The sequence below is a fragment of the Aotus nancymaae genome, unplaced genomic scaffold, assembly GCF_030222135.1.
Source record: "Aotus nancymaae isolate 86718 unplaced genomic scaffold, 86718_ANA_hifiasm-v0.15.2.pri h1tg000007l, whole genome shotgun sequence".
NCBI classification, from domain to species: domain Eukaryota; kingdom Metazoa; phylum Chordata; class Mammalia; order Primates; family Aotidae; genus Aotus; species Aotus nancymaae.
Window position 1 is genome coordinate 55,342,581 of NW_026988418.1, and position 9,048 is coordinate 55,351,628.

Here is a 9,048-nt window from a genome sequence, read left to right on the forward strand (position 1 = left end):
CAAAATGTGTTTGAAAATCAAAGAACCTAGAATAGGCAAGTTGGTCTTGAAAAAGCGATAGGTTGGAGGACTTACTCTGCTAGATTTCAAACCTGATTTTAAAGCTACAGTCATTTCAAAACGATAGGACTGGTGTGAGTATTCATAAATATATCAAAGTCAAAGAATACAGATTCAAATGATATGCCCACATATGTACAGTTATTTGACTTTTTTTAGTAGAATCTTTTTTACTCAGGAAAAAATACCCAAATCTGCAAAACAAAAAAGTTTTCCAACCACACACAGGAGGGGTATGGGTAGGGGGAGATGTCTGTCCATCTAGCCCTGTCCCCCAGCCCATGTGGTTTTGGCAGTAACAAGGGGTGTGGGGTAATAGCCTCAAAATAAAAATGGTGTATGTGTATATGGGAAGGAAAGGGGTGCAAAGCTGTGGGGAGCGGTGGAGGGGAAGTGACAGAGGAGGTCAGCACTGGGAACGCTGAAGGTGGGAGGCCATTTCATGATATTTCTCGTTGGTGAAATTGCCGAGGACACCTTCTTTGTCCACCAGCAGGCCTAGCGTCTTGGCAGTCATGGCAACAGTGACATTGGAAGTGGAGGCTCCACTGATGCTCTTGGTAAGAAGGTCCCGGCGCAAGTCCTGCAGCAGTGAGTCCAGACCACAGAACATTTCTGCCCCCTCAGTGTCGGCCCATTCACAAAAAACCTTGACTAGTCGGAGTCTTGCTCTGTCACCCAGGCTGGAGTTCAGTGGCTCTGCAGCGTCAGTTGCTTTTGTATCTGGAATGTGTCTGACAGCCTGAGACCTGGACCCATTTCAGGGAGCTTTGAGAGGAGCCCGAATCACTGACGGAATTGGACGATGTGTGGAGATGCTTCAGCAAGACGAGGGTAAGTGGAGAAGCAAGACTGGGTCACAGTGAGACACAATGAGCATCATCAACCACCCCGACCATGACCATGATCTTGCCAGGTTCTGCTGGGTGAAGGCAACAACACGTCAATGGTGTTATAGCAAATATATGTGTGTGTGTGTGTGTGTGCGCGTGTGTGTGTGTGTCTCCAACAATATTCCATAATATACAATCACACACGTTTTCAGGGGATATACACAGATGATTTTGATCACTTGATACCTTGAAAAGAGCTCTTGTGAGACAGAATGATATTGATAAGTGACAAGCATGAAAAAAGTGTTCAGTGACATCAAAGAAACAAATCAACCCACAGATAGAGGAAGAGCTTTGCACTTAGGGATGTGAACTGGTTGTAAGTGTAATGAAAAGCCAAGATGCTGCCTCAGTAAGAGAAAAGAAATCAACATAATAACGGGATGCAGCGAGGAGAATACTGAGCCCAGGGGAGAAAATATTTTTAAAAATAAATTATTCATTAACTTTTCAGTAGGTACAGAAAAAAAAATGCAGAACCCAGAAGATATCATGGCAGTCTAAAAGTTTGACATCTTTCATATGTGGAAAAGCCTTAAGATCTGTTTTAACTTAGAGAAGGTGGGGTGACTTCCTGAAGACCACTAAGAAAATATAAACTTTTGGGAAACTGTCTCTACCTTGATGATTTTATACACACAAGAGATGGACAATGAGGAATGTGCTTAGACGTATTAAGAAAGAGGTGAGTCTGCAGCACTGTCACAAGGATGTGCAAATACTGAGAGGGACTGCTGAGGAAATGGTCCTCATCAGTGACTCTCAGGTGAGACCAGGGGGCCTTGGGTTTCAGCACAGCCTGGGCAATTGGAATGCAGGGCTCCTAAGATTCCATGACACCCCACCTTCTAATTCTGTTATTGCAACTGCAGATGGTTACCTGGCACGCTGGCTGCGACCTCCCTCACTCTTGTCAGAAGCAGAGCTACAGGCAGTGCCTTCGGCTCTGAGCTCAGGCATCCTAAACGCTGTTTTTGCTGTTAAGGACTCTAAACTGCTGTGGGGTGTTGATCAAGTTCTTCTTAACCATAAGTCAACCATTCCAGCTGTTGTCATCCCTCACTAATAGTTGATTTCACTAGTTTTTGACCCATCATGTGTTCGGGTTTCTTCTCCCTAGTCCCTGTTATACCTCTTCTGCCACCAACGTCAGCATGATGGCATCTGCTGGACATTTATCCAGGGAGAGGGCAGAGATGAACATCCTAGAAATCAACCAGGAATTACGCTCCCAGCTGGCAGAGAGCCAACAGCAGTTCCAAGACCTCAAAGAGAAATTTCTTGTAAGTCAAGCTACTGCCTACTCTCTGGCCAAGCAACTGAAGAAATGCGGTAAGTTCTATAGATTCATCATCACAAAAGTGAATGAGCGCCTGCTTCTCTCTGAGATACTGAACGGTCCCTTCATCTAAATTAATTTCATCCTTCCCTTAGTTCTAGGGAAATAGAAATGGGTACTTTAACTTCATTGTATTGTGTTAAGGATGGAAAATGGAGGCACGATGTGTTTAGCAACTTTTCCACGTTAGCAGTCTGGTGTGAGGTAGGACTAGAGTTAAAATCCTACTTACTGACTCTCACACAGGCGCAGAAGCACTTGCTCTCCTCAGCAAGAGGCTAAATCAAGTTTACGAGAATCCTTTCTGTACCCTGTAAGATCCTGCAGACAAATAACTTGTAGTCTGTTAGTAAATGTCTGGGACCAAAGAACTGCCATTCAGTTTAAGCTTCTTTGAGGCCCAGTAGGCAAATCTCTGTTCTGGGGACCCTGAGGGAAACGTGGTGACAGTACAGAGTACCTGCTCTAAGGAGCTTAAAGAGGAGACTGCTCCTAATGGTAAGTGTGGCATCTATACGGGAGGGCATCAAGAGCAGGGAGTACCCTGGTGAGAGGGAAGTCCTGCTTCCTGGGGCACAGGCTCTTATTCTAAAGAGGAAGAAAGACAGCACATTAGACATTGTGGAGGTCACAGTGTAGCGTGTGGAGCAGGGAGCCTGGGCCAGACTCCTGGGCTCCGTCCAAGTTGCCTAGCTTCTCTGTGCCTCAGTTTCCTCATCTGTTCTTTGGGTATTATAATAATACCTACCTCTGTAAATTGCTGCAATGAATGACATGACCTGTTTCTTCTAAATCTCCTGGAACAATACTTGGCACAGAGTAAACACTATTAGTTCTTTATTCTACTATTTCTAACTTAATTCAAACTTTATTAGTATTTGGCCATATTTCTTTTATGACTTCAGGGTCTAATGCCTCATATTTTATGCAATTATATTCAGATATGAATTTTCAAATCTTTGAAAAATTTGTGCTTGAAATTCCCAGTTCCAGGGGGTCCGTGAGTCCCATAGCCCTAAGGGCATTTCCCACTGTCCAGAATATCAGAACTTCATGCCCCCATACAGTGTTTTACAGGAGAGGCTACAAGGCTTGGGAACGTTGCCCAAAACTAAGAGTCAGACCTCGGGGGCTATGAATTCTGACTCTGCCTCATCCCAGGTGAATCATCCTGTCAAGTTACTTGATGTGCTACCGAGTTTCTTTTTCCCCATCTCTAAGTTGGAGAGTATCAGATGCCAGCAAGTTGGGAGGTTGATAATTAAAAATGAGGAAATCCCTCACTGGAGCCTGATAGTGGAGATGCTTTTGTCCTTGGGATGGACGCTGCCACCTGCCACGTAGGCAGTGACCACAGCAGCCTGTCCAGCCTTCCACTGAGGCAGGCGTGACTGTCTTTTCTCAGATGGTGAAGTGTACAGAGACATCATAGACTCTCTGCTGATGGATGAAGTGCAGTTCACAGAGAAGAAGCTCCGGCAAGCCGAGGAGCTCAGGTGAGCAGATGCCGTGGGGACAGGAAGGTGGGCAGAGGTGTGAATCTCTGAAGCGCAGCAGTTCAGCTGGGAGAGCCAGGAGCTAAGCTGGGCCAGGACCAGGACAGGCATTTACATGGCAGGCACATTTCACACCAACACTCATAAAACAGAACAGTAATCTTAGCAAGTTACGGGTTGCAGTTGTTTCCTTGAGCTTTGTTTACTCTTTTTATAACAACTAAATGTTGAGTCAAAATTCGCATATCCAAAATTAATTAAAAGAAAGTGAACCATCCAGCAGCATTTACACTCTATCCCATTTACCCTTAGAGTCACCTCCTGACTGACTGCAGCAGCTCATTCATTCAGTCAATACTGCCTTCTTGACCTGTCATTCTTTTCTTCTTTCATCTTTACGATTCACCCCATCTGCACCTGGCCACATTTCTGTGCACGGCTCTGTTTCCAGTCACTGCCCGATGCACTATGTGAATTTTCACATAGAAATGTCCATGGCTAAAGTGAGGAGCTGAAAGGACATCCTTTTGAAACCGATTTGGGAAGACACTGACTTTTGTTTACAGAAGAAAAAAATGAATGGAACATCATAGAGGATCTCACAGGAGCTCTCTCTGATACAGAGGAAGCCCCCAAAGTTCAAGCAATTCTCCTGTCTCGGCCTCCCAAGCAGCTGGGACTAGAGGTGTACACCACCATGCCTGGCTAATTTTTGTATTTTTAGTAGAGACAGAGTTTCACCATGTTGGCCAGGCCGGGTTTGAACACCCAATCTCAGGTTCTGCCCGCCTCAGCATCTCAAAGTGCTCAGATCACAGGTGTGAGCCACCATACCCTGCTTTAAAAAATAAATGAATTTTTTTTATTATTATATTTTATATACATAATATGGCAGCCGTACTCTCTTGCAGAGAGAGGAGGATTGCCTGTTCCCTCTTAAATGGAACCTCCCCTTTGCTTTCTGGGACCACTACCTTATGCCTCCTGTCAAAACCAGTTGGGAATTCCTGGGGTTCAATCCCTCGTGGTTTAATCTTTGTCATCTCAAAATATATAGATATAGATATAGATATGCTATAGACACACACACACACACACACACACACACACACACACACACACATTCCTCTGGACCACAGGCATTTCCCCAAATATGTTGTGACCTTCTGCTTGGAGGGCTCCTTGAGGACATTCTCACATAAACCTCCATTGCAGTATTAAAACTGATCACTCATCCCTTTCCGTAATTAAACTTTCTCTGCTATCTCACCGTAGGCAATATAAAGCCCTGGTTCACTCTCAGGCAAAGGAGCTGACCCAGTTACGGGAGAAGTTACGGGAAGCGAGAGATGCCTCCCGCTCACTGGATCAGCATTTCAAGGCCCTCCTCACTCCTGATGACCCTGACAAGTCCCAGGGTCAGGACCTCCGAGAGCAGCTGGCTAAGGGGCACAGGCTGGCAGAACATCTTGTCAACAAGCTCAGCCCAGGTAAGGTGGACACAGGCCCTGATGACACACAGCCCCGGGCTTATGAAAGTCCCCAGACCACCACACCTCCACAATGACAATTTTATTTCTTTCCACTAAAAATTCGTAGCCATGACATGACCAGGACTTCCTGGGCAAAAACTGAGATGGAAAACCCATGGGGTTGGAGGTCACAGTATTGCAAATGTCTCCTCATTTCTTGCTGGAACGTGGTCTTTGGGGCAAGAGGCAGCATCCGTCCAGTTTTAAAGGACAGGAAGGAGGCTGTGGCAGGAGGCAGCTTGTTAGAGTAAAAAGAGCCCTGGACTAAGAATGAGGGTTCCAGACTCTATCTTCAGCAATGTCTTTAGCAACTGTGGAGAACCGATTAATTTATCCTTCCTGAGTTCCTGTCTCTAAATCTGTAAAGGCAGACAAATTGTCTCTTGCATTCAAACGTGGGAACACTTATGACTATATCTCACGATGAGATAAAGCCCCTTGCTGTGTGGTGTTGGAGAAGGCACTGGATGTGGGGGGCATTTGGTGGTAGGAAGCCGTCTATTTGAAGTACTCCACATGGAGAGTGTGTTCCTGGATAAGACAGTGGAAGCCTCTTGGAGGGCCCACGAAGTCCCTGATGTGTAGAGTATTGTGGGACAAGTTAGTTTGTCCTGTCGTAAGAGAAAGATACAGGTTTTAATGTAAGCTGTAACAGGACACAGAGCCTGTGCCTGGGTATCAGAAGTGAGGCAGGATTGGGGAGACAGCTGCTGAAGCTTAGAGAGAGGCTGGGCAAGCCTGCAGTAATATGGGGAGCAAGATATCTTTTCACTATTTGGCCACATCTTGATGGTGACTCTCCAGATCAGAAACACGTCGCCTCATGAATCAGGAAAACCTGTCAGGTTAAAGATAAAACATGAGAGTGTTCAGTACAATGCAGACCCATCTATGCATGCTCATGTCTCAGTACACATAGGGCTGACTGTGATTCCAGTGGGTGAAGTGGGAAATATCTGAATAGATGCTTCTGTAGTTCCAGAAGATGACGAAGAGGAGGATGAAGATGATACAGATGAGGAGGTCAAGAAAGTACAGGAATCAGCTGCTCCCAGGTAACACTGAATAATCAGGAGCGGGTAATGGGTGGTGAAATACGGAAAAGGTCTCAGACAGAACATAAGGTAGGTGAAGGTAGTCACAGATTCCAGATGCAGGATACAGACAGCTGCAGAGTGCACTGACTTCACACACTCACCAACAAGGAAATAGCCCCATTAACATGTTTGTCCATTGTCTTCGTGGTACCTGTAAGCACTACCCTTGATGACCTCACTAGCCTTAGGGACTTCCTGCACACACAGAGGAGACCTGTCCTCCCCTGTAGTGAAAGCCAGGACGAGGTGCAAAGCCGCTTTCTACATGGTTGTCTTTAGACTCTTGTTAGGGAAGATAAACAGCAAAGAGGCAACAAGCAGAGGAATTGGGAAGCATCTAGCAAAGTTAAACACCAAGAAAAGTACCTGGAAAAATGTACATTTCATGTCACAATGTTAAAATTTTAAAAAATCTGGAAGGCACACCATCTCCGTGGCTCAGACACCTGTATTTCCTTGGCCACAGTATGTTAAATACAACCCAGCTTAGACACACGGTGTGGCAGCTGTCTTTGGTTCTGTGTGTGTGCTCTGAAGACTGTATCATACAGAAGCAGCTGAATCTCTGCCGTTCTCAGCTCCTATCTGTCCAGTGCAATGAACACCAGCTGCTCTCTTCCTCTCTGGTTCCCATGGCAGCCATGCTCTGTTGCAGAGAGAGGAGGATTGCCTGTTCCCTCTTAAATGGAACCTCCCCTTTGCTTTCTGGGACCATTACCTTATGCCTCCCGTCAAAACCAGCTGGGAATTCCTGGGGTCCAATCCCTCTTGGTTTAATCTGTATCATCTCTATTCTACCTGGCTCATCAGGGAGGTGCACAAGGATGAGGAAAAGGAAGTCCCTCAGGACTCACTGGAGGAATGCGCTGTCCCTTGTTCAAACAGCGACGGCCCTTCTGACTCCAACCAGCCTCACAGGAGCGCCAAAGTCATATTTGAGGAAGACAAAGTCGACTCTGCTCTGACTGTAGACAGTGAAAGCTCTCAGGATCAATGGGAGGACGCTCTAAACATTCTCCCAGGTAGCCTCCATATTCTTTGCCCCTCGTACCTCTGTCTAGGCTGAGGAAGATCGATTCTGAGCACAGGCTGTATACATACACATTGGTTTGAATCAGAAAGTAGGATGGAGCTGGGTGCAGTGGCTCACACCTGTAATTTCAGCACTTTGGGAGGCCCAGGTGGGTGGATCACATGAGTTCGGGAGTTCAAGATCAGTTTGGGAAACGTGGTGGAATCCATCTTTACAAAGAATATGAAAAATTACCCAGGCACAGTGATGCACACCTGTAGTCCCAACTACTCAGGAGCCTGCGGGAGAATCATCTGAGCACAGGAAGGTGAGGCTGCAGTGAGTCACGACTGCACCACTGCACTCCACCCTGGGTGACAGAGAGAGACTCTATCTCAAAAAAAAAGAAGAAAGGAAAAAAGAAGGAAGGAGGGAAGGAAGGAAGGGAGGGAGGGAGGGAGGACTAGGATGGAATATTTAATACAGATATCAGTGGGCCCGATGGCTTTCCACTTCTCCCTGGCCCCAGTATCAGGTTACTGGACCACAGGCAGATGTGACAAATTCATAGCCACCTTTGTAAAGGAGGTGTACAGGAGGTATCTGTCAGCCTTCTAGCCCGGTTCCGATGTCTCTTGTCACCTGTAATGATGTCATCATGTCCCTGTACAATGTCCATGGAGTTTCTATGCTTGTCCATGGCCACTGACAGCCTTGTCTACGTATGTGGAGATGACGTTTTCCTGGTTTCACTCTTCTTGGCCTCAGTCCTGGTCTCTTTAAGTCAGCTTGTCTTAGCTATGCAGTCACCTTGACACCAGGAGAAATATAAATATAAATATAAATTTCTCTAACAATTCATTGACCAGGACATATGATGAGATAAATCAGTATTGCAGCAACACTTCTGGAGAGTAGCTAGGGCCAGTTTTGAAGATTATGGGGAACAAGTTTTGTTTAATGTTTGCACTGACTTAGGTCAGAGGATATGTGATTATGATCTATCAGATGAGGGAGATTTTGTCCCATTGGTCTGGAAAGCAGGCTTAGCTACTTCTGATGAGACTTGATCTAGAGAGCATTAGAACCTGCCTGTCAGAATATCACATTCTTACACTGAGGATATTTATGTCCCTGTGCTGCGACTGGACACTGATTTGGTCCTGTGTGAAGTGTGATTTGCTGACTGTGACCTGCTCTTCCGAATTTGTTTACAGGAAATCAAAATGATCATGAAGAAGAGGAAGGGAACACACCAGTGCCCCCCAGGTAACTGGATTTATGGGGTGTTAGCTCAAAAGTGACACCTGGAGACCAGGGATCCCGGGAAAATAGGAAAGAAAGTGATGAATAGAAGTGTCTTATCCATCCATCCAACTGCAAATTATCCCTTTAACAATGTTGTCTTCTTTATTGTGGTACTTGAATAGGTTTCGATTTCTTAATCCTTTTCAAACATTGGAACTGACAGTCAGTTGAGCCAGGTGAACTGACCAAACTCAGGGATTTCCTGATCTCACCTGCTGTCTGCCTCTTTGGCATTTCCATGTTTGCAACTATTTGCTAGCAGGAAAGTGAATGAAAACAACTCATATCACGCTCACAGTTTTGAGAACAAG

The 9,048-nt window shown here is 45.7% G+C and overlaps 1 protein-coding gene across 1 annotated transcript; it reads left to right on the forward strand.

Annotated features, from left to right (window-relative positions):
- The first annotated feature begins 1,845 nt into the window (after window positions 1–1,845).
- Window positions 1,846–8,702, forward strand: NBPF8 (NBPF member 8). Its single transcript, XM_021674158.2, has 7 exons — window positions 1,846–1,985; window positions 2,074–2,285; window positions 3,698–3,788; window positions 5,064–5,278; window positions 6,297–6,375; window positions 7,228–7,439; window positions 8,647–8,702. Exons 2-7 carry the CDS (start codon window positions 2,108–2,110, stop codon window positions 8,700–8,702), a joined length of 831 nt encoding a protein of 276 aa, XP_021529833.2. The 5' UTR covers window positions 1,846–1,985; window positions 2,074–2,107.
- Window positions 8,703–9,048: the final 346 nt, after the last annotated feature.

Excerpts from the sequence above, each read along its gene's own strand:
- NBPF8 (XM_021674158.2), top strand. The coding sequence starts at position 2,108 with ATGATGGCATCTGCTGGACATTTATCCAGGGAGAGGGCAGAGATGAAC. Across the intron at positions 5,279-6,296 it reads TGTCAACAAGCTCAGCCCAG|TTCCAGAAGATGACGAAGAG; the intron begins GTAAGGTGGACA and ends ATGCTTCTGTAG. Across the intron at positions 6,376-7,227 it reads CAGGAATCAGCTGCTCCCAG|GGAGGTGCACAAGGATGAGG; the intron begins GTAACACTGAAT and ends CTGGCTCATCAG.